The sequence below is a fragment of the Strix uralensis genome, chromosome 36 (genome assembly GCF_047716275.1).
Source record: "Strix uralensis isolate ZFMK-TIS-50842 chromosome 36, bStrUra1, whole genome shotgun sequence".
Classification (NCBI taxonomy): domain Eukaryota; kingdom Metazoa; phylum Chordata; class Aves; order Strigiformes; family Strigidae; genus Strix; species Strix uralensis.
Window position 1 is genome coordinate 922,048 of NC_134007.1, and position 27,532 is coordinate 949,579.

At 58.7% G+C, this 27,532-nt stretch overlaps 2 protein-coding genes and 1 pseudogene across 6 annotated transcripts in view; all 3 read right to left on the reverse strand.

Annotated features, from left to right (window-relative positions):
* LOC141937025 (scavenger receptor cysteine-rich type 1 protein M130-like) overlaps positions 1-27,532 on the reverse strand; it is a 275,156-nt pseudogene that overhangs the window by 124,092 nt on the left and 123,532 nt on the right.
* Positions 7,149-14,722, reverse strand: LOC141937007 (hydroperoxide isomerase ALOXE3-like). The gene is made up of 13 exons (XM_074854425.1): positions 14,469-14,722; positions 12,775-12,973; positions 12,090-12,171; positions 11,895-12,017; positions 11,682-11,785; positions 11,264-11,586; positions 10,982-11,185; positions 10,802-10,888; positions 9,927-10,096; positions 9,712-9,833; positions 9,519-9,619; positions 8,360-8,530; positions 7,149-8,156 (listed from the first exon to the last, which is right to left on the reverse strand). The coding sequence occupies exons 1-13, from the start codon at positions 14,604-14,606 to the stop codon at positions 7,977-7,979; spliced, it is 2,004 nt and encodes a 667-aa protein (XP_074710526.1). The 5' UTR covers positions 14,607-14,722; the 3' UTR covers positions 7,149-7,976.
* Positions 17,276-27,532, reverse strand: part of LOC141937006 (E3 ubiquitin-protein ligase rnf213-alpha-like) — a 54,639-nt gene continuing 44,382 nt past the window's right edge. For 2 of the 5 annotated variants that reach the window (XM_074854421.1, XM_074854420.1), the window contains 16 exons: positions 26,667-26,748; positions 26,327-26,361; positions 25,167-25,261; positions 24,835-24,985; positions 24,579-24,744; positions 23,276-23,367; positions 22,604-22,861; positions 22,257-22,392; positions 21,731-21,814; positions 21,325-21,490; positions 20,909-21,104; positions 20,038-20,115; positions 19,600-19,800; positions 19,133-19,222; positions 18,718-18,878; positions 17,276-17,900 (listed from right to left, as the gene is read on the reverse strand). In XM_074854421.1, coding sequence (XP_074710522.1) covers positions 17,687-17,900; positions 18,718-18,878; positions 19,133-19,222; positions 19,600-19,800; positions 20,038-20,115; positions 20,909-21,104; positions 21,325-21,490; positions 21,731-21,814; positions 22,257-22,392; positions 22,604-22,861; positions 23,276-23,367; positions 24,579-24,744; positions 24,835-24,985; positions 25,167-25,261; positions 26,327-26,361; positions 26,667-26,748 — 2,205 coding nt within the window. In that variant the 3' untranslated portion in view covers positions 17,276-17,686. Of the gene's footprint in view, positions 17,901-18,717; positions 18,879-19,132; positions 19,223-19,599; positions 19,801-20,037; positions 20,116-20,908; positions 21,105-21,324; positions 21,491-21,730; positions 21,815-22,256; positions 22,393-22,603; positions 22,862-23,275; positions 23,368-24,578; positions 24,745-24,834; positions 24,986-25,166; positions 25,262-25,373; positions 26,248-26,326; positions 26,362-26,666; positions 26,749-27,532 lie in introns of those variants that run through there. The other 3 variants (XR_012626859.1, XM_074854422.1, XM_074854423.1) reach the window with 3 other exon arrangements.

Sequence of the window (27,532 nt, forward strand, 5' to 3'; positions counted from 1 at the left end):
CTTTATCCCTGGCTACCAGCACAGGAACGTGGGCTCTTTATCCCTGGCTACCAGCGCAGGAAGGTGGGCTCCTTATCCCTGGCTAACAACGCAGGAACGTGGGCACTTTATCCCTGGCTACCAGTGCAGGAAGGTGGGCTCTTTATCCCTGGCTACCAGCACAGGAACGTGGGCTCTTTATCCCTGGCTACCAGCGCAGGAACGTGGGCTCCTTATCCCTGGCTAACAACGCAGGAAGGTGGGCACTTTATCCCTGGCTACCAGCACAGGAACGTGGGCTCTTTATCCCTGGCTACCAGCGCAGGAACGTGGGCTCTTTATCCCTGGCTACCAGCGCAGGAACGTGGGCTCTTTATCCCTGGCTACCATCACAGGAACGTGGGCTCTTTATCCCTGGCTACCAGTGCAGGATCGTGGGCTCTTTATCCCTGGCTACCAGCGCAGGAAGGTGGGCTCCTCATCCCTGGCTAACAACGCAGGAAGGTGGGCACTTTAACCCTGGCTACCAGCACAGGAACGTGGGCTCTTTATCCCTGGCTAGCAACGCAGAAAGTTGGGCTCTTTATCCCTGGCTAGCAACGCAGGAAGGTGGGCTCTTTATCCCTGGCTAACAACGCAGGAATGTGGGCTCTTTATCCCTGGCTAACAATGAAGGAACGTGGGCTCTTTATCCCTGGCTAACAATGAAGGAACGTGGGCTCTTTATCCCTGGCTAACAATGAAGGAACGTGGGCTCTTTATCCCTGGCTACCAGCACAGGAACGTGGGCTCTTTATCCCTGGCTACCAACGCAGGAAGTTGGGCTCTTTATCCCTGGCTAACAACGCAGGAAGGTGGGCACTTTATCCCTGGCTACCAGCACAGGAACGTGGGCTCTTTATCCCTGGCTACCAGCGCAGGAACGTGGGCTCTTTATCCCTGGCTACCAGCGCAGGAAGGTGGGCTCCTTATCCCTGGCTAACAACGCAGGAAGGTGGGCACTTTATCCCTGGCTACCAGCACAGGAACGTGGGCTCTTTATCCCTGGCTACCAGCGCAGGAACGTGGGCTCTTTATCCCTGGCTACCAGCGCAGGAACGTGGGCTCTTTATCCCTGGCTACCATCACAGCAACGTGGGCTCTTTATCCCTGGCTACCAGTGCAGGATCGTGGGCTCTTTATCCCTGGCTACCAGCGCAGGAAGGTGGGCTCCTTATCCCTGGCTAACAACGCAGGAAGGTGGGCACTTTAACCCTGGCTACCAGCACAGGAACGTGGGCTCTTTATCCCTGGCTACCAGCGCAGAAAGTTGGGCTCTTTATCCCTGGCTAGCAACGCAGGAAGGTGGGCTCTTTATCCCTGGCTACCAGCACAGGAACGTGGGCTCTTTATCCCTGGCTAACAATGAAGGAACGTGGGCTCTTTATCCCTGGCTAACAATGAAGGAACGTGGGCTCTTTATCCCTGGCTACCAGCACAGGAACGTGGGCTCTTTATCCCTGGCTACCAGTGCAGGAATGTGGGCTCTTTATCACTGGCTACCAGTGCAGGAAGGTGGACTCTTTATCCCTGGCTACCAGCACAGGAAGGTGGGCTCTTTATCCCTGGCTAACAACGCAGGAAGGTGGGCTCTTTATCCCTGGCTAGCAACGCAGGAAGGTGGGCTCTTTATCCCTGGCTAACAACGCAGGAACGTGGGCTCTTTATCCCTGGCTACCAGCACAGGAACGTGGGCTCTTTATCCCTGGCTACCAGCGCAGGAAGGTGGGCTCTTTATCCCTGGCTAGCAACGCAGGAAGGTGGGCTCTTTATCGGTGGCTAACAACGCAGGAACGTGGGCTCTTTATCCCTGGCTACCAGCACAGGAACGTGGGCTCTTTATCCCTGGCTACCATCACAGGAACGTGGGCTCTTTATCCCTGGCTACCAGTGCAGGAAGGTGGGCTCTTTATCCCTGGCTACCAGCGCAGGAACGTGGGCTCTTTATCCCTGGCTACCAGCGCAGGAAGGTGGGCTCCTTATCCCTGGCTAACAACGCAGGAACGTGGGCACTTTATCCCTGGCTACCAGCACAGGAACGTGGGCTCTTTATCCCTGGCTACCAACGCAGGAAGTTGGGCTCTTTATCCCTGGCTAACAACGCAGGAAGGTGGGCACTTTATCCCTGGCTACCAGCACAGGAACGTGGGCTCTTTATCCCTGGCTACCAGCGCAGGAAGGTGGGCTCCTTATCCCTGGCTAACAACGCAGGAAGGTGGGCACTTTATCCCTGGCTACCAGTGCAGGAAGGTGGGCTCTTTATCCCTGGCTACCAGCACAGGAACGTGGGCTCTTTATCCCTGGCTACCAGCGCAGGAAGGTGGGCTCCTTATCCCTGGCTAACAACGCAGGAAGGTGGGCACTTTATCCCTGGCTACCAGCACAGGAACGTGGGCTCTTTATCCCTGGCTACCAGCGCAGGAACGTGGGCTCTTTATCCCTGGCTACCATCACAGCAACGTGGGCTCTTTATCCCTGGCTACCAGTGCAGGATCGTGGGCTCTTTATCCCTGGCTACCAGCGCAGGAAGGTGGGCTCCTTATCCCTGGCTAACAACGCAGGAAGGTGGGCACTTTAACCCTGGCTACCAGCACAGGAACGTGGGCTCTTTATCCCTGGCTAGCAACGCAGAAAGTTGGGCTCTTTATCCCTGGCTAGCAACGCAGGAAGGTGGGCTCTTTATCCCTGGCTAACAACGCAGGAATGTGGGCTCTTTATCCCTGGCTAACAATGAAGGAACGTGGGCTCTTTATCCCTGGCTACCAGCACAGGAACGTGGGCTCTTTATCCCTGGCTACCAGCGCAGGAACGTGGGCTCTTTATCCCTGGCTACCAGTGCAGGAATGTGGGCTCTTTATCACTGGCTACCAGTGCAGGAAGGTGGACTCTTTATCCCTGGCTACCAGCACAGGAAGGTGGGCTCTTTATCCCTGGCTACCAGCGCAGGAAGGTGGGCTCTTTATCCCTGGCTAGCAACGCAGGAAGGTGGGCTCTTTATCCCTGGCTAACAACGCAGGAACGTGGGCTCTTTATCCCTGGCTACCAGCACAGGAACGTGGGCTCTTTATCCCTGGCTACCATCACAGGAACGTGGGCTCTTTATCCCTGGCTACCAGTGCAGGAAGGTGGGCTCTTTATCCCTGGCTACCAGCGCAGGAACGTGGGCTCTTTATCCCTGGCTACCAGCACAGGAACGTGGGCTCTTTATCCCTGGCTAACAGCACAGGAAGGTGGGCTCTTTATCCCTGGCTACCAGCACAGGAACGTGGGCTCTTTATCCCTGGCTACCAGCACAGGAACGTGGGCTCTTTATCCCTGGCTACCAGCGCAGGAAGGTGGGCTCCTTATCCCTGGCTACCAGCGCAGGAACGTGGGCACTTTATCCCTGGCTACCAGCACAGGAACGTGGGCTCTTTATCCCTGGCTACCAACGCAGGAAGTTGGGCTCTTTATCCCTGGCTAACAACGCAGGAAGGTGGGCACTTTATCCCTGGCTACCAGCACAGGAACGTGGGCTCTTTATCCCTGGCTACCAGCGCAGGAACGTGGGCTCTTTATCCCTGGCTACCAGCGCAGGAACGTGGGCTCTTTATCCCTGGCTACCAGTGCAGGATCGTGGGCTCTTTATCCCTGGCTACCAGTGCAGGAACGTGGGCTCTTTATCCCTGGCTACCAGCGCAGGAAGGTGGGCTCTTTATCCCTGGCTACCAGCGCAGGAAGGTGGGCTCTTTATCCCTGGCTAACAATGAAGGAACGTGGGCTCTTTATCCCTGGCTACCAGCACAGGAAGGTGGGCTCTTTATCACTGGCTACCAGCGCAGGAAGGTGGACTCTTTATCCCTGGCTACCAGCGCAGGAACGTGGGCTCTTTATCCCTGGCTAGCAACGCAGGAAGGTGGGCTCTTTATCCCTGGCTAACAACGCAGGAAGGTGGGCTCTTTATCCCTGGCTACCAGCACAGGAACGTGGGCTCTTTATCCCTGGCTAGCAACGCAGGAAGGTGGGCTCTTTATCCCTGGCTACCAGCACAGGAACGTGGGCTCTTTATCCCTGGCTAACAACGCAGGAAGGTGGGCTCTTTATCCCTGGCTAACAACGCAGGAACGTGGGCTCTTTATCCCTGGCTACCATCACAGGAACGTGGGCTCTTTATCCCTGGCTACCAGCGCAGGAACGTGGGCTCTTTATCCCTGGCTACCAGCGCAGGAACGTGGGCTCTTTATCCCTGGCTACCAGCGCAGGAAGGTGGGCTCTTTTGCCTTCTTTATCCACCCCCAACCCCTCTGACACCTGAGGATAAACTGGGACACAAGGGGGTTTATCTTCTGCCAAATCGCCCTGTAAGGCTACAGGTTGTAATGTTGGGGACACTCCAGGGATGGAGACGTCACCACAGACACCCCGGGGACATCCTGGTCCCCTCCCAATTGTGGGGCATCAAAGTGGGGTGCACCCCAGGGATGGGGATGTCCCCAAGAGCCAGCTTAGGGTCTCCTGTGTCCCCTCAAAGTCATGGGTTGTCAACGTGGGGGACACCCCAAGGATGGGGAGATCACTACGAGCCACCTTCGTGTCCCTCAAGGTCATGGGGCATCAATGTGGGGGACAGCCAATGGATGGGGATGTGCCCCAGAGCCACCTTGTTGTTCCCATGTCCCCTCCCATGCCCAGGGTGACAATTTGGGGACCTCCAGGATACCCTGGGGGATGTGGGGGGTGTCCCCATGGCCCCCCTGGGGTGTCCCAGTGGCCACATCCTGGTCAATGCTGTTGATGTACAGGTGGAGGCCGTTGGTGAAGCGACTGTTGGCTGTTCTGGAGGTCCCAGAGACCTGCAGCCCCTCCCTAATACACCAACCCCAGGCTGCGGCCGGGCCTCGGGGCTGCCAGGGCCCAGTCTGGCTGCTCCTGAGCCTGCTGGCGCCGGCACCCCCAGCCCTTCCTGCAGGGCGCTCGCCCGCCTCTGCCCCAGCTTAGGCCTGGGACCAGCGTCGGGCTTTGCAGAGTGTGCGCTGGGGCTGCGTTGGCCTTTTCTTGGCCAAAAACGCTTCGTGTGACTGAAATCCGGCCAGCACAGCGCGTTTCCCGGCTGGAGGCGGCTGCACTGGAAGCGCCCTCTGGGGCCTGAGGGAGAGGGTTGGTTGGGGGCGGGAACGGTGCCCAGAGGGGCTGCTGGCCCCGCCCCCTCCCCTCCAGCTGCCAATGGGGCTCCTGGACCTGCCCCCTCCCCTCCAGCACCCAATGGGGCTGCTGGCCCCGCCCCCTCCCCTCCAGCACCCAATGGGGTTACTGGCCCTGCCCCCTCCCCTCCAGCACCCAATGGGGCTCATGGCCCTGCCCCCTCCCCTCCAGCACCCAATGGGGCTCCTGGCCCCGCCCCTCCTCTCCAGCACCCAATGGGGCTCCTGGCCCCGCCCCTCCCTTCCAGCTCCGGGCAGTTGGTCCCCAGAAGGGCCGAGACCCCCAAGGCCGAGGAGGACGAGGGGTGTCACTGAGCGTAAAAAGATCATTTCTGGGCAACAAACATTGGCTGTTTCCCCACCAAGAATCACCACGACCGACAGCGGAGCGTGAGCCGGGCCCGGGGCCGTCGGGACATCTCGAGATCCGCAGCGGTAGCTCCAACCTTCCTTTTTCTCGCTAAACTCCCTTTTCCCCTTTCTCTCACCTGTCTCTACCAGGCGCCACTTCACAATAAACACAATAAATTGTCACTTTTTGATTGACAAAACCCCCTTTGGGGATTAATTCAATTTTCCACTGCCGAGATCGTGGCACGAACCCTCACGACTCCCGCAGGGGCCCGTGACAGAGGCGGGGCATGACCTCACCCCTGGTGTGGATCAAATCCCCCGGGGAGGAGCCTGGGGGGCGCCCGGGGCTGCTCCCAGGCCTCCAGCTGCCTCCTGGGGGGGTCCCGGGGGGGTCCCGGGGGGCCCCGACCTGCTCCAGCGTCGCTCGGCACGAAGCCGCCTTGGGAGGGTCGGGGGCTGCTGCCGGGGCTTGTCCTGGCTCCAGGAGAAACCAGGATGGTCCTGGGGAGACTGGGGGAGGCCTGGGAGCATGGAAGGGTACTGGGAGCACTGGGAGAGCACTTGGGAGCACTGAGGGGTACTGAGAGTACTGTGAGGGCACTGGGGGCACTGGGAGCACTGAGGAGCACTGGGAACACTGGGGGGCACTGGGAGCACTTGGAGAACTGAGGATCACTGGGAGCACGGGGGACACTGGGAACACTGAGGGTCACTGGCGGCACTGGGAGTATTGGGGACACTGGGAGCACTGGGGGGGCACGGGGGACACTGGGAGTACTGGGAGCACTGTGGGGGGACTGGGAGTACTGGGGGGCACTGGGAGTGCTGAGGGGCACTGGGAGTACTGGGAGCACTGGGGGGGACTGGGAGCATTGGGGGGGCACTGGGAGCACTGGAGAAGTCCTGGGAACACTGGGGAGACTGGGAAGCACTGAGGGGTGCTGGGAGCACTGGGGGTGGGGGGAGCACTGGGAGTGCTGGGGAGACTGTGGGGAGACTGTGGGGAGGCGCTGAGGGACACTGGGAGTACTTGGAGGACACTGGAGGCACTGGGGAAACTGGGGAGGGGCACTGGAAGCACTGGGGTGTCCTGGGACCACTGGGGAGCACTGGGGAGGCACTGGGAGGACACTGCAAGCACTGGGGAGACTGAGGAGCACTGAGGGGTGCTGGGAGCACTGAGGGGGGGCACTGGGAGGACACTGGGGACATTGAGGGGCACCGGGACCACTAGGAACACTGGGGAGCACTGGGAGCACTGGGGAGACTGCGGGGGGGGGGGCACTGAGGGACACTGGGAGTACTTGGAGGACACTGGGAGCACTGGGGAGACTGGGAAGTACTGAAGGGTGCTGGGAGCACTGGGCACCCCATCATATCACCCAGTTGCACACACACACACACACACACCCAGCCCCCTCTCTGGGTCAGGGGCTCAGGGGAGGTGTTGGGGAGTCCCCAGATTGGGGGGAGGGGGGGGGAGTGTCCCAGCAGAGAGGGTTTGATTGACAGCTGGCATTTATTGAGGGGGTGGGGGTGAGAAGCGGGGCGGGGGGCTGAGGGTGGTGGGTGCACAGGAGATGGGTGCTGGGGGTGCTCAGTTAGGTGCTGGGTGCTGGGGGTGTCCGGGTGCTGGGATGATGGGTGCTCAGGTGATGGGTGCTGGGTGGTGTTGCTGGGGGTGTTGAGGTGCTGGATGCTGGGGGCGGGGGGTAGGATGGGTGCTGCTGGTACTCAGTTGGGTGCTGGGTGCTGGAGGTGTTGGGGTGTAGGGTCCTGGGGTGTGCAGGTGACGGGTGCTGAGGGCCCTGGGTGCTGGGGGTGCTCAGTTGGTGGGTGCTGGGTGCTGCCAGGCATGGGGTGCTGGGGTTGTTGGGTGCTGGGAGTGCTCAGTTGGGTGCTGAGGGCACTGGGTGCTGGTGGTGTTCAGTTGGTGGGTGCTGCGTGCTGTCAGGTGTGGGGTGCTGGGGGTGCTCAGGTGTTGGGGGTGGCAAGGCACTGGGTGCTGGGGGTGCTGGGTGCTCAGGTGATGGGTGCTAGTGGTGCTCAGTGGGTGGCCAGGTGTGGGGTCCTGGGGGTGCTGAGGGCGCTCAGTTCGGTGCTGGGGGTGCTGGGTGCTCAGGTGATGGGTGTTGGTGGTGCTCAGCTGGGTGCTGGGGGTGGAGTCCTGGGGGTGCTGGGTGCTCAGTGGGTGCTGGGTGCTGCTGGGTGTGGGGTGCTGGGGGTGTTGGGTGCTGGGGATGCTCAGCTGGGTGCTGGGGATGGCCAGGTGTGGGGTCCTGGGGTTGTTGGGTGCTGGGTGCTCAGGTGATGGGTGCTGCTGGTGCTCGGTTGGGTGCTGGGGGTGGCCGGGGGTGGGGTCCTGGGTGCTCAGGTGCTGGGTGCTGCCGGGGGCGGGGTGCTGGGGGGCGGGGCCCCCCGGGCTCAGATGGAGATGCTGTTCTCCGTCTCTAGCGGGTTCATGTAGTTGTATCTCAGCTCGGCCCACTGGTTCCTCTCCTCGATGTGGTCCCGGATCTCCTCCAGCCGCCCTTGGAAGGCCCTGATGAGGCGCCGGGGTTCCACCTCGGTGAACCGCTCCTCCGGGTACTGTCCCAGCAGCCTCTGGGGGGACACAGAGATGGGGGAACCCCCCAGGATCAACCAGGAGGCATCTCCACCCATCTGGGAGCCTCCAGGTAGCTGTAGAGCGCTGGAGGCCACCACCCTGGGCTTGGGAGTAGCCAAGGTGGGGACACGCAGCTTGTGGGGCACCTCTTGGGGTTCATCAGCTCCCCAAGAGCTGCCATTTTGGGGAGGGGACTCACCACGTCCTTGAGGCGGGAGCTGAGGAGGATGAGGGCCACCAGGATGTTGGCAGTGGTGTCCACCTCGGGGACGGTGTCGAGGAAGTGCTGGAGGAAGGCCTTGCCCTTCTCTCGCGGCGGCGGGTGGCGCATGGAGGACGGAGCGTTGGGCATGTAGGCGCCCAGGTCGTACTGTGGGGGGAGGGGTCACCGTCAGCAGAGGACAGGCCTCTGCGGGGGTGTGGGGGCATTCTCCCGGGGTGGGGTGGGGACATGCTTCCAACATGGAGAGGAGAGGAGAGGAGAGGGATGGGGACAACTCTCTGGCACGGGGATGGGGTGGATGGGGACGTTCTCCTGAGGTGGGTTGGGGACGTCCTTCCAACATGGAGAGGGGATGGATGGGGACATCCCTCCAGCATGGGGACAGGTTGGATGGGGACGTTCTTCTGAAGTTGGGGTGGAAACATCCTTCCAACATGGAGAGCAGATGGATGGGGACGTCCTTCTGGCATGGAGAGGAGACGGATGGGGATGTTCTCCTGAGGTGGGGTGGGAACATTCCTTTGGCATGGAGAGATGGATGGGGACATCCTTCTGGCATGAGGACAGGTTGGATGGGGATGTTCTCCTGAGGAGGGGTGGGGACATCCTTCCAACATGGAGAGGGGAGGGATGGGGACGTTCTCCTGTGATGGGAATGTCCCTTTGCAATGGAGAGGAGATGGATGGGGACATTCCTCCAACATGGAGAGGTGGATGGGGACATTCTCCTGAGGTGGGGTGGGGTGGGGACATCCTTCCAACATGGAGAGGGGATGGATGGGGACAACCCTCTGGCATGGGGATGGGGTGGATGGGGACATTCTCCTGAGGTGGGGTGGGGATGTCCCTCTGGCATGAAGAGGAGATGGATGGGAATGTCCCTCCAGCATGGGGACAGGTTGGATGGGGATGTTCTCCTGAGGTGGGGTGGGGTGGGGACATCCTTCCAATATGGAGAGGGGATGGATGGGGATGTTCCTCCAGCATGGGGACAGGTGGGACACGGACATCTACCCCAGCTCAGGATGGGGCCATCCCTCCTCTGCACAGAGGGGTTGGGGGGGAGGACACATCTCTCCAGGGTGGGTTGGGGACATCTTTTGGGTGCAGAGGGGTCAGAGGTCCCCTGTCCCACCTGCCCGTTGTTGACAGCCGCATGTTGTGTCGAGCAGGTGAACATCACCATGGTGAGGAACTTGCTCAGCTCTGCCACCGTCTGCAGCGAGGAGGGGATACCTGGGGGGGGTGGGAAGAGCATCAGGGACCTGTCCTTGCGTGTCCCCAACCCCACCCCTGGGGACATCCCGTGGCCCCCGCAGCGGTGGCACCTGAGGAGGTCCTGCCCAAGAAGCCGTTGGTGAAGATGTCCATCACCCAGGCCTGCAGCTCGGCGTCGCCGCTCACCGCCGCGTCCTCCCCGTAGTAGAAATCCACGATTCCACCGACAAAACTACGGTGGGGTGGGGTGAGGGCGGGGTGTGACCGTGAGGTGACAGCGCACCCATGGGACCGCCGCCAGCTGTCACCCACCCCCTGGTCCCACCTGGCAATGGCCTCCCAGAGCTTCAGCCCGTCATCCCGGTAGTGGTAGTTGGGGAGGTGGCTCAGGCCGCGGTGGCGGATGTCGTCCGGGAGGCAGAGGGACGTGTAGGTGACGCTCTCCAGGCCCCGCCGGACGATGAGCAGCATCCCCTCATAGGTGACCCCCGAGGCCTGGCCGGGAGGGGGCACCCATGGGTGCTCGGGGCAGGAGGCACCGGCTTTGGGCCCCCAGCTCCAAGCTGCGGCTGCCAGTGGACAGCAGTTCCAGCCCCCAGTGGGCTCTTCAGTGGCCCTCAGGGTCTCCAGTGCTCCCAATACACCCCAGTACTACCCAGAGCTCCTAGGGCACCAGTACTCTAAGTACTGACCCAGTAACCCCCCAGTATCCCCCAGTGTACCCAACTGTCCCCAGTCCCACCATGTTCTCCAGTGTCCCCCAGGGTCTTCAGTGCTCAACAGTGCCCCCCAGTATACTCCAGTGCCCCCAGTGCTTCCAGTACACCCCAGTGACCACCAGTGCCCCCCAGTGCTTCCAGTACACCCCAGTTCCCTCCCAGTGCTCCCAGTTGACCCCAGTGCTCCCCAGCCCCACCCCCATACTCTGTAGTGTCCCCCAGGGTCCTCTGTGCTCCCCAGTGCCCCCCAGTATACTACAGTGCCCCCCAGTGCTTCCAGTACAATCCAGTGCGCTCCCAGTGCTCCCAGTTGATGCCAGTGCCCCTCAGTTCTCCCTGGTGCCCCCCCATACTCTCTAGTGTCCCCCAGGGTCCTCTGCGCTCCCCAGTTCCCCCAGTATACTACAGTTCCCCCCAATATATTACAGTGCCCTCCCAGCGCTCCCAGCAGACCCCAGTGCTCCCAGTCACCGGGGCTGACCTTGTCAATGACGCCGCCGGGGTTGATGAGGACGGTCCGGGCCAAGGTGTTGATGTGCAACGTGAAATGGAAGTGGGGGACGAGGAGCTGGAGGTGGCAACCAAGAGCTTGGAGATGACCAGGGACCTCCCGGGGGTGATGGGACACACAAGGGGGGGTGGCCCTGAGGTGGGACCTTACCTTGAAAAGGGGGTGGCAGGAGGGCAGCTGGCGTAGGGTGGCGACGGCGAAGACCTCGGCGAAGAGGTGGGTCCTCAGGAGGTGGGTGAGGAGCTGGTGGCTGTAGAAGTCCGCGTTGCGCACCCACGTCTTGGCCAACAGCCAATCCCACTCGCCGTCGCTTGGCAAGAAGATGGGGCTGGCGGGGCCCGGCGTTTGGCTGAGCTGTAGGACACACCCACCAGTTCAACCAGTATCCCCGTGGCGTTGTCCACTGGGATTTATGGGAGGGGCTACCCCTACCTGGATGGCGATGGGGCGCAGGAGCCCATCGGCGCCCTGGTGCAAGAGGCAGAGGGGGGCGGCCACATGCTGCTGGCGCCCGTGGATGGTGCCGCTGGGGATTCCCTCCAGCACCTCGTAGTCCACGAGGAAGACTCGTCCCTCTTCCATCTCCTTCTCCAAGTGGGTGCCACCCCCCAAGGACGGCGCCACCATCTCCGGGGTCACCGGGAATTTCGGCGGCAGCGCGGCGCAGCGCCGGATGACGATGGGGTTGTTGCCGTTGAGGAACTGGTAACCGAAGAAGTCGTCTTCTCGCCAGTGTCTGGCCACGTAGTCGGGGACTAGAGGGGGCGGCCGGACGTCAGCACCCAACCACCCACCCGCCGCAGGACCTTCCTCACCCCAGGGGGTGGGGGAGGACACCCGAGGCACCCACCGATCTCCCTTCCCTGCGTCCGGGAGAAGATGCTGCGCATCTCGTCCAGGCTCTTCCAGGAGCTGGGTCTCAACAGGAACCCTGCCAGAAGGTGGGAGGCCCCTCTGGGGGACAGAGGGGGGTGTCAGCACCCACCACCCCTTCCCTTGCCCCCCAGCCCCGCGTCAGGGTGGCACTGGTGATGCTCCTCCCCGACCTTGAGGAGTCTCTTACTGGAAGACGAGGACGCCGGTGAAGTTTGTGGCCCTCACGGTGGAGAACTGGACATTGGAGTCCAGCTCAAAGATGGAGCCCACGTTGAGGCAACGGGGCCAACCCTCAGCGAAGGTCTTCCACCTTGGAGGAGGACATACCTGTCAGCATCACCCTGGCCATGGTGGGCCTCCATCCCTACGTCCCCGCTCTCACTGGTAAGCCTCCTGCCGCGCCTTCAGCTCCTCCCGCCGATGCTCCTTGAGGATCTCCAACTCATCGTCCACCAGCTTCTTCCCTGGAAAGGAGGAAGGAGGGGTCACAGAATCATCACAGAGTCTTCCAGGTTGGAAAAGCCCTTGAAGCTCCTCCAGCCCAACCATGAACCTCACCCTGACCGTTCCCAACTCCACCAGATCCCTCAGCGCTGGCTCAACCCGACTCTTCAACCCCTCCAGGGATGGGGACTCCCCCCCTGCCCTGGGCAGCCCATTCCAACGCCCAACAACCCCTTCTGCAAAGAAATCCTTCCTAAGAGCCAGTCTGACCCTGCCCTGGCGCAGCTTGAGGCCATTTCCTCTTGTCCTGGCGCTGGTTCCTTGGCTCAAGAGACTCATCCCCCCTCTCTGCACCCTCCTTTCAGGGAGTTGCAGAGGGCCATGAGGTCTCCCCTCAGCCTCCTCTTCTCCACACTAAACCCCCCCAGTTCCCTCAGCCGCTCCCCATCAGACCTGTGCTCCAGACCCTGCACCAGCTCCGTTGCCCTTCTCTGGACACGCTCGAGTCATTCAATGGCCTTTTTGTAGTGAGGGGCCCAAAACTGAACCCACTCATCAAAGTGTGGTCAAGGTTGGGCCCCACCCAGCTCAGCAGAGGAGGCTGGGGATGGGCTGGGTCCTACCTGAGCCCTCCCGGACCTCCAAGGTGATGACCCCCTCCAGCCACTGGTGGCAGGGGAAACGGTAGAGGGTCCCGTCGGGGGCCGTCACGTGGACGTCCTTGCAGAACCAGGCGTCCTCCAGGAAGAGGCGCCACTTGTGCAGGCGGATGAGGACGATGGGCCCCAAGTCCCGGTCGCAGCGAACACTCAGCTGCTTCTCCTGGGCAGGGGGGGAGGGAGGGGGTGAACAGCTTGGGGGGGGAGGGGGCAGCTACCCCAGCATGGCCCTGGGGGACACGGGTGCTCCCCACCAGCGGGGTGGGGGCTCAGAACAGCCCCCAAGGATCCACTTCCTCGATCCCCCCAAGACCCCCCCCTCAGGACCCCTGTTCCTCCATCCCCCCCCTGACGCTTTTCCTTCCTCTGCCACAACTCAGGTCCTGCAGCCCCCCAGGATCCCTTTCCTCCCACCACAAGACCCCTCCCACCACTCCCCCAAGTCCCCTTTCCTCCATCCCCCCAATCCTTTTTCTCCAGACCACCAATACCCCTTTTCCTCCCCCCCCGAGGACCCCTTTCCTCCCCCCCCAAGACCCTTTTCCTACGCCCCCCCCCACCTTTTTCCTCCATCCCCCCAGATCCTTCTTCACCACTCCCCAGGACCCCTTTCCTCTCCCCTCCCCCCAGACCCCTTCCCACCATCCCCCTCAGGATCCTTTTTCTCCAGCCCCCCAACACCCTTTTGCTACCCCCCCCGAGAACTCCTACCCTACAGCCCCCAGGACCCCTTCCCACCAGCCCCCCAAGATACTTTTCCTCCACCCCCCCAATACCCTTCCCCCCCCCCCCCCCCAGGACCTCTTCCCACCATCTCCCTCAGGATCTTTTTCCTCCATCCCCCCCAACATCCTTCCCACCATCCCCACCCAGGACCCTTTTTCTACACACCCCCCCAATACCCCTTTTCCTCCCCCCCCAGGGACCCCTTTCCCCCCCCTCAAGACCCCTTTCCTCCCACCCCCAGACCTCTTCCCACCATCCCCCCAAGATCCTTTTTCTCCAGCCCCCCAATACCCCTTTTCCTCCCCCCCCCAAGACCCATTCCCATCAGCACCCCAGGACCCCTTTCTTCCACCCCCCAAGACCCCTTTCCTCCACCCCCCCAATACCCTTCCACCCCCCCCCCGCCAGGACCCCTTCCCACCATCCCCCTCAGGATCTTTTTCCTCCATCCCTCAACATCCTTCCCACCATCCCCCCCCAAGATCCTTTTTCTCCAGCCCCCCCGTACCCCTTTTCCTCCCCCCCAAGACCCTTTTCCTCCACACCCCCTCCCTCCTTTTTTCCATCCCCCAAGATCCCTCTTCTCCCTCCCCAGATCCTTTTCCTCTGCCCCCAAGACCCCTTCCCACCATACACCCCAAGACCCCTTTCCTCCCCCCACAAGACCCCTTCCCACCACCCCCCCAGGACCGCTTTCTTCCAACCCCCCAGATCCCTTTCCCCCACCCCCAAGATCCCTTCCCACCATCCCCCCAAATCCTTCTCCACCACCCCCCAAGACCCTTTTCCTCCCCCCCCCAGGACCCCTTTCCCCCCATCGCCCCCAAACCTTGAAGATGACCCAGCCCTTCTCCCACCCCCTCCAGCCAACCCCACGCCAGGACCCCTGGGACAGCCCCTGCCACCCCTCGTGTCCCCGTCCCCGCACCCACCATCCCCTGCAGGAACAAGGCGCTGATGTTCTTCCGGCGGCTCTCGCCGCGGCTGCCCACCAAGGTGATGGAGATGGAGTTGCTGGTCCCAGCTTGGAGAACATCCCCTGTTGCCACCTTCACCTTGTAGACGGCCATGACGAGCTGCCCTGCGGACACACAGCGACGGCCAAGAGAAGCCTCCAAAAAGCCACCAGCTGTAAGAGTGAGGGCTTTTGGGGTGGAAACCTGCCGATTTGGGGGCTTTGCACACCGCAAAGCTCTTGCACAAGCCGGGTGGCCGGTCCTTCCTGCTCAAGAGAAGCTCTTATCAGGTGACCGTTATCAGTGGCATCCGGCCAAGCTAATCTCAACGGATGTGGCCAACGGGGACATTGCCCAAGCGATGGCCAAGGGGCCAAGGCGGGGGGTGTTGGTCATGGTTCAGCATCTCCTGCTTCCCCAGGGCCTCCTCTGCCTCCTGCCACATCCCTGCCCACGCTGCTGTAAGGGGAACAAGTTTTTAGAAGAGTTTTTATCAGGATATTATAATATAGAGAGAATAGGAGCAGGAAATGGTATATTATATTATATTATATTATATTATATTATATTATATTATATTATATTATATTATATTATATTATATTATATTATATTATATTATATTATATTATATTATATTATATTATTATATTGTATTGTATTATATTGTATTATGTTATATTATGTTATGTTATGTTATATTATATTATATTATATTATATTATATTATATTATATTATATTATATTATATTATATTATATTATATTATATTATATTATATTTATTATATTATATATTATTATATATTACTATAGGTAGAGAATAATAGCAGGAATAATTAATATTATATTATTATATTATATATTATTATATGTAGAGACTAATAGTAGGAATAATTAATAAATTTAAGTTTAATTAATAGGATACAGGTGCTGGAAGAACAATACTGACAGTTCAGTGCCAATACTGCTCCTCTGTCCCCTGTACAGCCCTCATCATGGCCGGCTTAAACCCCGTCAAGCTGAATTAACAAAAATCAGTCTTAGGTATTAAGTTTTAGACATAACAAAAGATTAGAAATAACTGATTATCTTGGAGTAAGCAATTTAGGAAGGCTAGGTAATGAAAAGCTAGACATAGATCAAGTGTATGTTAAATAGAACATCCTGAGTTTTCTCAGAAGTCTGAAGGTGAATTATGATGAAGATTGTTGAAGATGAGTAACCATGGTGACCAAAGAGTGCACCAATGAGCAGCGGCTTCGAAAGAATTGGAACAGAATGATGGGAATCAGCTGAAGCTGCGGAATAATGGACTTTTGAAATTCACGAAGAGTTGAGAATTCGTGGGAAAACACCAAAAAACTTTGTATTGCGTAATGCTATGTAGAATCGTGTCTATAGAAGGTGCTTTTTGTTGGCTGTGGCCACTCCCCGAGGTGTTGGCTCAACTCCGAGTTGTTACTAAAGCCGGCCTGGAGATACCCACAGTCTGGCGAAATTCTTTACCAGCCACCGCCCCCATGTCAGCGGCTGCTCAAGGGAGGCCGTGGAGCAGCAGTTGTGGGGCCAGCGGGGACTTCCCAAAGGAAGGTGGTGGAGCAACTAATCCTGGAAACCATTTCCGGGCACATGAAGGATGAGAAAAGCGTCAGGAGGAGCCTGGGGTTCTCCTGGTAGAACCTCCTGGGGTTCTCCTAGTTGAACCTCCTGGGGTCCTGGTTGAACCTCCCGGGGTTCTCCTTGTAGAACCTCCTGGGGCTCTGGTTGAACCTCCTGGGGTTCTCCTGGTTGAACCTCCTGGGGTTCTCCTGGCAGAACCTCCTGGGGTACTGGTAGAACCACCTGCGGTTCTTCTGGTTGAACCTCCTGGGTTTCTCCTGGTTGAACCTTCTGGGGCTCTGGTAGAACCTCCTAGCATTCTCCTGGTAGAACCTTATGGTGTTCTGGTTGGACCTCCTGGGGTTCTCCCAGGCCAAGGACAAAGTTCAGCCCCTGGGGAGGGACAACCTCCAGTGCCAGGACATGATGGGGACACCAGGCTGGGAAGCAGTTGGGTAGAAAAGGTCCTGGTGGACACCAAGTTGACCATGAGCCCTTGCTACAGAGGTGGCTGACAGTGGGAGGGGGGGGTCCTTCACATCTGGGCTGGAGAGGCCACATCTGGAGGGCTGGGCCCAGCGCTGGGCTTGCCAGGACAAGAGCCGGGGTCAGACTGGAGAGTCCAGGGAAAATGATGAAGGGACTGGAGCACCCGGCTGCGTGGCTGGGGACAGACTCAAGGTTTGGGCTTCCATGGTCATGGATCAACCTTCGAGAAGCTGGGTCTACCTTTGAGAAGATGGGTCTACCTTTGAGAAACCTGGTCTAACTTGGAGAAGCCAGCTCTACCTTTGATAAGCCGGGCCTACCTTTGAGGAGACAGGTCTACATGTGATAAGCCAGCTCTACCTTGGAGAAGCCATGGCGGATCTCGCCCATGTCTGTGGAGGACACAGCCCCTCCTTCCCCGGGCAGTGGAGGAAGGGGCTCACCCTGCGGGTCACCCCAGCTCTGGGCAGGGAGGCTTTTGGTCCTCCTCAGGATGATGTCACGTCCAGGGTCACCCTTGGCCACCTGTGGAGGCCACTGTGGGGAACCTCAGGCCTCCAGGTCCATCCCCCCCACCCCCCCCCTCTCCAAAAGCCCCTTGAGCCCCGTGGTGGCCACCCAGAAGGGCTGGTCGCACCCATGACTGTTTGTGCCCCCTCCGCCACCGTTTGGGGAATGACACGAAACCAAGATGGCTCCTTCTTGAGCGTTTAATGATGCAGGAAGGGAGGGGAGGGATGAGGCAGGACAGAGGCCACTGACAAGGGACACGGGGACATGCAGAAGCGTCCTTTGGCCAACGTTGGGGTGCTGGAGGGGCCCCCAACTCCTCGCACCCCCCTTGGGGTTTGTGGAGGGGCAGAGTTGACCAGGGACAGGGGTGGCAGCACTGGAGACGTGTCCATGAAGATGCTCTCCAAGCTCTTGCTGTGGCTTGGGTGGGGTGATGGGGACACTCAGGGTCTCTAAAGGGGCAGCAGTGAGTGCAGGGGAGAAAATTCTCCCCTGGGGAAGAATTTTGGGGGTTCGGAAGCTCCAGGAGCTCCCACACATCTCGTGTTGCCCCCAGAGTGGGGATTTCAGGGTAGATGTTTCCTCTGAGCTCATGGGGACAAGCCACCGGTGGAGATGCTGCCTTGGGCCGGCCTCTCCTGGCCATAGGCCAGTACGTTGATCTGGCTGGTCTTCGCCGCCGTTCTCCAGACAGAGAGGATGTTCCTGATGGGAATGTCGGGGTCCAGGGCATCGGTCAGGGTGGCCACAGTGGCGGAGGGGACTTTGTTGTCTTCCAAGAAGAAGCTGAAGGCGTCCTTGAGCCTGTGCGTGAGGCAGAGGCGGGGGGTGAGTGGATGGAGTTGGGATGGATGGTCCCACCACCCCCGGCAGCCACCCCCCGGCCAGCGCTGGCTGCCAAAAATAAGCCCCATCTCGGTCAAGGTCGCTGGTCAATGGTGGCGCTCCAGGGTGGCCAAAATTGCTGGCCAACGATGGCCAACGCCTCATGCTAGAGGCTGCCCTGGGGTATCTCCAGTCGCATCGGCAGCCAATGGGGTGGCTGGACGTAAGGAAAACCTCTTCCTGTCAGGGGTGACGCTGCCTTGGGACAGCCCCCAAGAGGAGCATCTCCAAAGATGGGAGATCCACCAACACACAACTAGACAAGGCCTTGAGTAACCGACCTGGGGTAAGACGTGGATCGTAGAATCCCAGAATCATCTGGGTTGGAAAAGACCTTGAAGCTCCTCCAGTCCAACCATGAACCTCACCCTGACCGTTCCCAACTCCACCAGATCCCTCAGCGCTGGGTCAACCCGACTCTTCAACCCCTCCAGGGATGGGGACTCCCCCCCTGCCCTGGGCAGCCCATTCCAACGCCCAACAGCCCCTTCTGCAAAGAAATCCTTCCTAAGAGCCAGTCTGACCCTGCCCTGGCGCAGCTTGAGGCCATTTCCTCTTGTCCTGGCGCTGGTTCCTTGGCTCAAGAGACTCATCCCCCCTCTCTGCACCCTCCTTTCAGGGACTTGTAGACTCTCTAGACCAGAGACCTTCCGAGCTCTCTCCTCAACCAAACTCTCCCAGGAAGCCGTGACTTCTGCTCCCGCTCTGGCTCTTCCAGGATGCAACCTGGACTTACTCATTTTCGGGCTGAAAGTTGGACAACGCCACCATGATCATCTCGTGCAGCTCGATGAGGAAGAGGTCAAGGTTGGTGTTGGACAACGCGAAGGCCAGGTCATTTGCTTGCCCTGCATCCAGCTTCCCCTGGAACTCCTTGGGCACCAGGCAGAAGGGATCCTGCAAAGACCACCACAACCCTCTTGTGTCCTTGAACCTCCTATCAGGGCCACCGGAGAGCTTCCAAGACATAAGCCAGCCTTAAAAGTACCCAGGGAAGTGGATTATCTTCAGGATTGGCCAGAGACCTTGACGTGACCCATGGAAGGGATGAGAGGTGGATGTCAAAAATGCCACCTGGCTCCAGCCACCTATTTCCTTTCTCCTCCCAGCGGGGCAAACCCTACTTTCTCTCCCAACCTCATCTTCCTCACCTGGTTCATCTGGACCAACAGCAAGGACCTGCGAGCTGCCAGGACCTGCCACAGCGACAGGATGTGCTTCAGTTGGGTGTTGGGTACCACCTGGAGAAGGGTGACAGAGGGGCACAGGCGTTCAGCTCCTTGGAAAGGTCCCACCTATGCTCAACTGGAAGAGGACGTATTGGGCCACCAACATCCCCCCATGGTTGCACCTCAGTTGCCCAGTTCAAGCATCCAGGTGGGCTCATCTACATCCCCTCGGCTCCCACATCACCGGGGTCCCCCACCCGGGCTGTCCCCAGGGCCCCAGGGGTCCCCAGGACCTCTTTGCTCTGAGCAGGAAGCCCCCAACCCTCCACAGACATTACACCTTGGAGCACGTGAAGGTGGTGGAAGCCATGGGAGATGCAAAGCCCTGCCCAGAGGGGTGAAGGGATGAAGGTCCCACTTCCCACCCGCCCTGAGCCCCCCTCGCCCACCGGCACGTCCTGGAACTGCTTGGCGCCGGCGTCCATCCTCAAGTCTCGCCGGACATAGTCGAGCAACGGGCGTTCCGGGTCACCACCCGTCACGGCCAGGAACTCAGCAGCCACCTTCAAGGTGGCCAAGGCCTTGGAGAGGGCGTTGACTGAGCGGGCCTCTTCCATGATGCGCTTCTGCTGGTTGACACTGAGCAGCTCCTGAAGAGCAAGAACGTCAAGGGTGGGACCCAGCGAGGGTGGGGACCACCACCATGTGATGCCCTCCCATGTGATGTCCCCCACGTGCAGGAGAACTGGGTCCAACTCCCCACTTGGGTTGGTTTTGGGTCTCCCCCCACGTCTGCCCGGTCTCTGTGTCCTCGTCATGTCACGGGACTTGAGGGGAGACCTCAGCGTTGGATGGAGGTGAAAGAAAACCAATGACTCGTTTCCTACCTGGGGCACCTTCTCCCTGACTTCCACCTTGGTGGCCTGGAGGGTCCTCACGTTTTTGAGGGGAATGGATGGAGCCGTCTGGAAAAGGTTTGGGACAGATGGTTACGAATGGGCCCGGTGTCACATAACGGGGGCCAGCGGAGAAGCTCAGCTGGGCAGACGTGAGTCCATGGGGTGTCCCCGAGGGTTATGCAGGAGGCGGTCGATGGCCTCCTGATGCCATGGTGGGGTTGTGGAGGTCCCCGTTGGCTGGAGGAAGGCACCTCCATGACAGAGGACCTGAGGAGCTCACAGCCTCATCTCCATCCCCAGCAAGGCGATGGAGAAAGTCCTCTTGGGAGCTATTTCCGAGGACCAAAAGAGCCCCGGGATCAGCCTGAGTGGGCTGATCTCCACCTTTAGAGCACACCCCCCTCAGCTGCTGCAGGACAACCCGGCTCTGGTGGCCTCAAGTTCCCTTTTCCCACCAGCTCCAGGCTTCATCTTCACAGGACAGAGCCCTCCAGCCAGAGATGTGCTTCAGAGTCCCAACCTGGACCACACGTAACCCTGGAAGATCCCTCTTGAAGTTCTCAGAACAGCTCCCAACTCTTCCCTCATTCTCAAAGAAACCAGGTTGGCTTCCCCTTCAACAACAGACGGAGCTGTAGGTCCTCACGTTACCTTTCAGGCCACCATTTCATGACCACAGAAGTGGTTTCTGGCCATGAAAAACCTTCAAAACCCCCAAGGAACAGAGACAGATGCACAGATCTGCCAAAGCCTTCAGTTGAGTCTGACAACTCCAGAAAGACACGGAGAAGAGGCTGGAAATGGGCTCCAATCCCACCACTGGCCTGGGACAACCCGACTTGGCCAGCGCTGAGCTCACCTGAACCTTGATGATGGGCTTCCCGCTGATGAAGCGATGAACCACCTGCCGCTGCAGCATCGGGAAGTCGAAGTAGGTCGTCTTGAGGCCGTCTTCGTCTACCTCGTACTGCAAGTTGGCGAGCGCCATGGTCACCAGATCGCTCTTGGTTATGGCCAGCACGGAGGAGGGTTTCACCTCTTCTGCAGAGATGGACCTGGGAGAGGAACGATTGCCCCGTGTGGGTGCAGGGCCTCTCACCTCAGCCTATTCCCCCACCAAGGACCCGCTTTGCCGAACAAAAGGCCACCGCGGCCTCACAACGGCATCGCTTGGCCACCACGGCTCCCCTGGAAGCCCCGAGAGCCTCTCGCGGAGCCTTTAATGGAGGGTGGAAGAGATGGAGAAGGCCGAGGGGTGAGCGGCTTGAGACCCACCGCTGCTTCTCCCTGGTGACCCCTGCGGCCGTGTTGACGCAGCTGTTTTGCAACTGGATGAGGAACTTGGTCACCAGGTAGCTGATGGAGGGTTGGGTGGGGAGGAGGTGCAGGACAGCGGTGTTGGTGTTGATGTCTGGTGAGAGGTCCGGCAGGACAGTGATGCCTGGAAAAAAAGGGCAGAACGGTCTTTTACCATGGCACGGATCAATTATCCCTTTCGTTGAGGCCTTGGACGGGGTTTTTATTAGGTTTTGTATTTTCAGAAGAGGTTTTAATTCGGTTTTAGCAAATGGAAAGCAAGAAAGCTCAGAAATTTTGCTACGAAGGGTAGTTGCAGAAAGCAACTCAGCCTCGGAGCACCTCCAGAAGAACTGGCCAAGGGAAGAGGGACATGACCACATACCCAAGATGGACGGGTTCATCTTAATATTTCTCCAAACTTTCCGTATCGTCTCGATAGCTCTGCTGAAAGCCAAACGCTGGTCATCTGTGGAAAAAGGGAGAGGAGAAAACAGCGCCATCAAGGCCCCCTCCCAGGAGACATGTCAGGCCAAAGGACCTCTCCATCACCGGAGGTGTCACCCCATGCTGCGCGTTGGCTTGAGCTGGGCTTTGAGCCCGCGCGTGGCATCAAGCAACTGGGCGCCACGACCTCAGAGCTGAAAAGCCCCGTCTCACCCCTGTCGAGAAGAACCTCACCAAGCACCAAATGCCCCAGGAGAAAGGATCTGCTCTGGATCCACCTCGATGCCTCTGACCTCTCCTAAATCGCCCCCCAAAATTGCTCCCACAGAGGCACCCCCAGCCTCGATGTTGGCTGGGTTGGCCCCATCACGCAAACTACAGGCAGCAGCTTCTCAGCGGAACATCTGGGTGCTGAGGGGTGTCTAACGCCTGTGGCCCAGGCATGACGGAATTCCCTATGGCACCTGAAAGTTCTGGCTGATCCAGGAATTGTCGGACTGTGTAACTTTCCCCTTTATGGCTGTTTTGGAAGAAGTGGATCAGGGCGTTCTGCAGACGGAGAATGTCGGGCAGGTATCGGACGTGTTGGATGTTCTCAAGCTGGAAGAGAAAAATTCAGCGTGATTCAAGGGACAGGGATCCCATCTGGCACCGCGGGGGAACCCGGAGGAGGACCTTGTCTTGTTTGGATGCTCCAAAGAAACACGGGGATGGAAAAAAATGACCCCAGTGCCCCCTGGCCACCAACCAGGCTGAAGCGACTCAGCGCCTGCACGTGTTTTGGAGGAGAGGAGATGTTCCCAGAGCAAACCTTGGACAGGAGCTCCAGCAGAATGGGGTATGAGCTTTCAGTGCCTTCTCCATCCTCCTGCTGTAGGAAATGCATCAAGGACTGGATGGTTGTTTTCTGCTCAAATTTCCACATGCAAGGCTGGTTGATCAAGCCCTCCCTCGGCACGTCTTCGAAAGGCAGCGTCTGGCCATAAGCTATTTTCAAGAGGAGGTTGGAGCCATGGGGACATTCATTCATCCTCTGCTCCTTGACAGAATTAAGCCTCTGCTCCAATTTCTGCAAGAACCCAAAGGGTTGTTAGGATCCACCCCTCGTTACTCAAGCAGCCCAAGGGGGATTCAGGGGGGTCTTAGAGCAAGGAAAAGCAACATGAGCTGTGGAGAAGCGGGGGCCGTGGTGAGAACTTGCCACCAAAGGGACAAGGACAACCCGGGGAGAAACCCAACTGGTTCCCAAGGACCATCCGAATCGTCATCTCAAAAGCAACCAACAAGCCAATGCTCCACAGGAGCAGAGCAGGAGACCGCAGCGCGACAAGGTCCCAGTTCAAAAAAGAGGGGACGAGTCTCTTTTTCTCCCACGTTGGAACGCCCTGAGCCCAGCAGGCACGTCCGGACGTGGCCGTGCTCACCAGCGAAGCGGCGCTTTGGCTGCGTGAGGTCCACAAGCAGCAGCTGGGTGTGGGCGTACCTGGAAGAAGGGCTGAGCCACGGCTCTGAAGGAGGTTTCCCATTCTTTTCGGTCCTCTTTCTCAGGCAGGACGCTCAAGGCTACACCCTCATCTGTAGAAAACACAAAGGAATACGTGAGCTTTTACCCTGTAGACCCTGGGGTCTGCCCAGAGCTTTGTTGGGTTTCCCGACAGCAAGGAGTAAGATGATGCTGAAATAAGAGGAAAGGAGAGCAGAAGGGGTGACACAGAGGCCTACTTGGAGCAAACTATCTCCCAACCTGCTCACGCCCTGAAGCTGCTCTGAGGGCTTTGAATGAGCTCGCTGCCCTCCCTGTCTACCCACCGGTTTGGGGCCCCTCACTCCAAAAAGGCCATTGAATGACTCGAGCGTGTCCAGAGAAGGGCAACGGAGCTGGTGCAGGGTCTGGAGCACAGGTGTGATGGGGAGTGGCTGAGGGAACTGGGGGGGTTTAGTGTGGAGAAGAGAAGGTTGAGGGGAGACCTCATCGCCCTCTACAACTGGGAAACCACGGGGACCACCTAGGAAGCCACAGGGACCACCTAGGAAATGACCGGGACCACCTAGGAAAACACAAGGACCACCTAGGAAAACACAGGGACCACCTAGGAAACCACGGGGACCACCTAGGAAACCACAGGGACCACCTAGGGAACCACAGGACCACCTGGGAAACCACGGGGACCACCTGGGTAAACCACGGGGACCACCTAGGAAACCACAGGGACCACCCAGGAGATTGCATCTGAGGTTGGGCTTCCAAAGAGCAGCTGGGGCACAGAAGAAGATCCTGGGTGGCTTTCTGGTGGCCAAGAGGAGGTGAAGGGACAACCCACTGCAGCCACCAGCTCCTCCAGGATGGAGACAACCAGACCTGAAAGGAGGGTGCAGAGAGGGGGGATGAGTCTCTTGAGCCAAGGAACCAGCGCCAGGACAAGAGGGAATGGCCTCAAGCTGCGCCAGGGCAGGGTCAGACTGGCTCTTAGGAAGGATTTCTTTGCAGAAAGGGCTGTTGGGCGTTGGAATGGGCTGCCCAGGGCAGGGGGGGAGTCCTCATCCCTGGAGGGGTTGAAGAGTCGGGTTGACCCAGTGCTGAGGGATCTGGTGGAGTTGGGAACGGTCAGTGTGAAGTTCATGGTTGGACTGGAGGATCTTCAAGGTCTTGTCCAACTGAGATGATTCTGGGATTCTGTGGTTTCTGGGGATGGAGACTCGGAGAAACCAATGACACCAGTCCCAATTAAAATCCAACCACCGCGAGCCTGATGGTGCCCTCCCAGATCTTCCCAGCATCCCTCTACCTGCTGGGTTGTTGATCAGGTCCTGTAGAAACAGATGGACAGTCAACACGGCATCCTCCGTGTTCCTGTTGAGCGCTTCCGCCAGGCACTCCACATCTTTCTGAAGGTGGCCCCAGAAGAACTGCTCCACATCCTCCACTTGCTCTTTCATCAGGTCTAGAATTGCCTGGGGGATGGGGCAGGTTCCTCCGTTAGAGCTCTCAAGGTCTCCTACCCAGCTCAGCCGAATGCTCCTCCCGGCGCGGTGGCCACTCACCTTTTTGTCATAGTAGAGCCCCAGCAGAAGGGACGAATGGAGCAGAGCCCTCGCAAGACCCACACAGGCAGGCGACAGGCACCTCTCCAGGTCGTTTCCCCGTGAGAGAGGGCTCCCCAGGATGTACCCCTTCTCCGTTGTGTCCTCGGTGCTGCGTTCAGAAAGAGCAATTACCCGCCATGTCTTCTGCTAGGTCCCATGATAGGACCACGGGACACAGAGACCTTTGCTTTGGCCAACCACAGCATTTTCCCCGTGCCTGTGTCCCTGTGGGAGGGTGAGGTGGACGGGTGAAGTCCTCCAGGGCTGCGAAGCCTGGAGGGTTGACTTACGTTTTCTTCTCCATGAAGCCTGGCACAGGTTTGTGGCAAATTCCCCCGACGTCAGCACCACACTGGCATTTCTTCACCACTGTGGGACGCCCACACTGCGTTTGGACACACGAGGGTGGAGTGAGAAATGTTGGAAGCCCAACCGGGTGCTGAAGGCATCTAGCAAAAGCCAAGGGCACCCAGGTGGTTGCCATGTCCTCCCCCTGGCTTTCTACATGGGGTCATCGCAACAGCTAATGAGAGGCAGGAGATGCGTCTCGATGAGGAAACATCTCCAGACCAACCAGGTTCTTCCTACAGCCAGCAGAACACGTTTAGGCATCAATTTATGGGGGACTAACCAAGACCTGGAAGTACCCGCTTTGCTCCACTGCTCCCACAGGGAGACACAAAGCCCAGCTCCACTTAGCCCAGCGCCTCACTGGGCGATAAGCCCACCTGGCTTGGAGAAGAGCCCAACTGCCTCAGATAAGAGCCCAATAGGCTTGGAGAACCCAATTGGCTTGGAGAAGGACCCAACTGGCTCGGAGAAGAACCCAACTGCCTCAGAGAAGAACCCAGATGGCTTGGAGAAGAGCCCAACTGGCTTGGAGAAGGACCCAACAGGCTCGGAGAAGAACCCAACTGGCTTGGAGAAGGACCCAACTGGCTCGGAGAAGAACCCAACTGGCTCAGAGAAGAACCCAACTGGCTTGGAGATCCCAATTGCATCAGAGAAAAGTCCAGCTGGCTTGGAGAAGGATCCAACTGGCTTGGAGAAGGACCCAAATGGCTCAGAGAAGAGCCCAACTGGCTTGGAGAAGAACCGAATTGGCTTGGAGAAGAACCCAATTGGCTCAGAGAAGAACCGGACTGGTTTCCAAGCCTTGCAGCTGCTCTTGCAGCTAAAGGACGCCTTGACACTGAGGTGACATTGGAGTCCACGTGGGCAGGAGGAGAGCACGGCAACAAGAGGAGCATCTACAGCAGCCACCCAGTAGAAACAGCCCAGCCACGAGGTCAAGATGCATTTCGAGATGGTGCAAAGGGCATGGGCAGCCAGAAGAAGACCTGAGAAGCTCATCCCAAGCTGGGCTTTTTCCTATGGAGGTGACAGAGCTGCAGTGAGAAGTGCAAGAAGACAGAGCTGCCGAGACCACCGGCCCGAAGGAGACACTTACCTCGGTGACAACCCAGCGGGAGCCACACCGACAAACTACATGTGAAAGGGGATATGGTTAGTCAGTCGTCTCCCACAGCAACCTCCAGGATGGGCACGTGGCCAGAAGCTCACTGAGAGGGTGACAGGCCTGGCTCCCCCCTCCCACCATCCAGCCCCACCACGTGCCTCTCACAGAGCTCGTCAAAAAGGGACCCAAAGTTGCTCCACCCAAGCGGAGATCACGAAGGACTTAACAAGACAAAGTCGGCCTTGACGAGTCTTCAAACTCTTCGTTCCGTCCCCTGGCTGATCACAGTCCCCTACATGCACTGGAGCAGCGAGATTCCCCCAATACTTACAATAAATTTTATCCGTCATCCCAATTTTCCAGTTCTTCTCATCAAAAAGCAGGTCTTCAGGCATGGTGGGAAGGTAGGAGCCCTTGGGAAGGAAATGGGACAGCAAGTGAGGCGTGGGGTCAGCATCTTCCTCGCTCGCTTCCCGCCCATCTGAGGAAGAATTCTGCTTCTGGAGCAAGCAGTGGGGAGGAAGGCTCCTCCTGCACGGCCACGGTCCTCAGGGAGGAACTTCTGGTGAGGGAACAAGGAGCAAGCAAGGGAGCGAGGCACATCAGACAGGGAGTCCCCAAGATTCCCAATTATTGATGAGTTTCGATTCTGGAACTGAATAAACCACAGGGCAAACATGGCCTTGAAGGGAAGGGGGAGGATCCAGAGGTGGCTGTTGCCTTCGCTTCCAAGAAGAGCAGCACCATGTCCTGGTTGCTTCCTGCAGCCCTCAAATAACAGGAACAACTCGGGCACGGAGAGACCTGAGGGGAAGCCCAGCTCAGGAATGAGCGTCTCTGCCATCATCTGAGCGATAGAAGACCTTGGGCAAGAAGAAGGATGCTCGGGCTGGGATTCACAGAATCCCAGAGTCATTGAGGTTGGACAAGACCTTGAAGCTCCTCCAGTCCAACCATGAACCTCACCCTGACCGTTCCCAACTCCACCAGATCCCTCAGCGCTGGGTCAACCCGACTCTTCAACCCCTCCAGGGATGGGGACTCCCCCCCTGCCCTGGGCAGCCCATTCCAACGCCCAACAGCCCCTTCTGCAAAGAAATCCTTCCTAAGAGCCAGTCTGACCCTGCCCTGGCGCAGCTTGAGGCCATTCCCTCTTGTCCTGGCGCTGGTCCCTTGGCTCAAGAGACTCCTCGCCCT

What these genes read in the sequence shown, in the direction of transcription:
- LOC141937007 (XM_074854425.1), bottom strand. Translation starts at nt 14,606, where the DNA reads ATGGCCGTCTACAAGGTGAAGGTGGCAACAGGGGATGTTCTCCAAGCT. An exon ending in GCGCGGCAGGAGGCTTACCA is followed by an intron (nt 12,018 to 12,089) that starts GTGAGAGCGGGG and finishes TCCTCCTCCAAG; the next exon opens with GTGGAAGACCTTCGCTGAGG. An exon ending in CGGCTGTCAACAACGGGCAG is followed by an intron (nt 8,531 to 9,518) that starts GTGGGACAGGGG and finishes CTCCCCCCACAG; the next exon opens with TACGACCTGGGCGCCTACAT.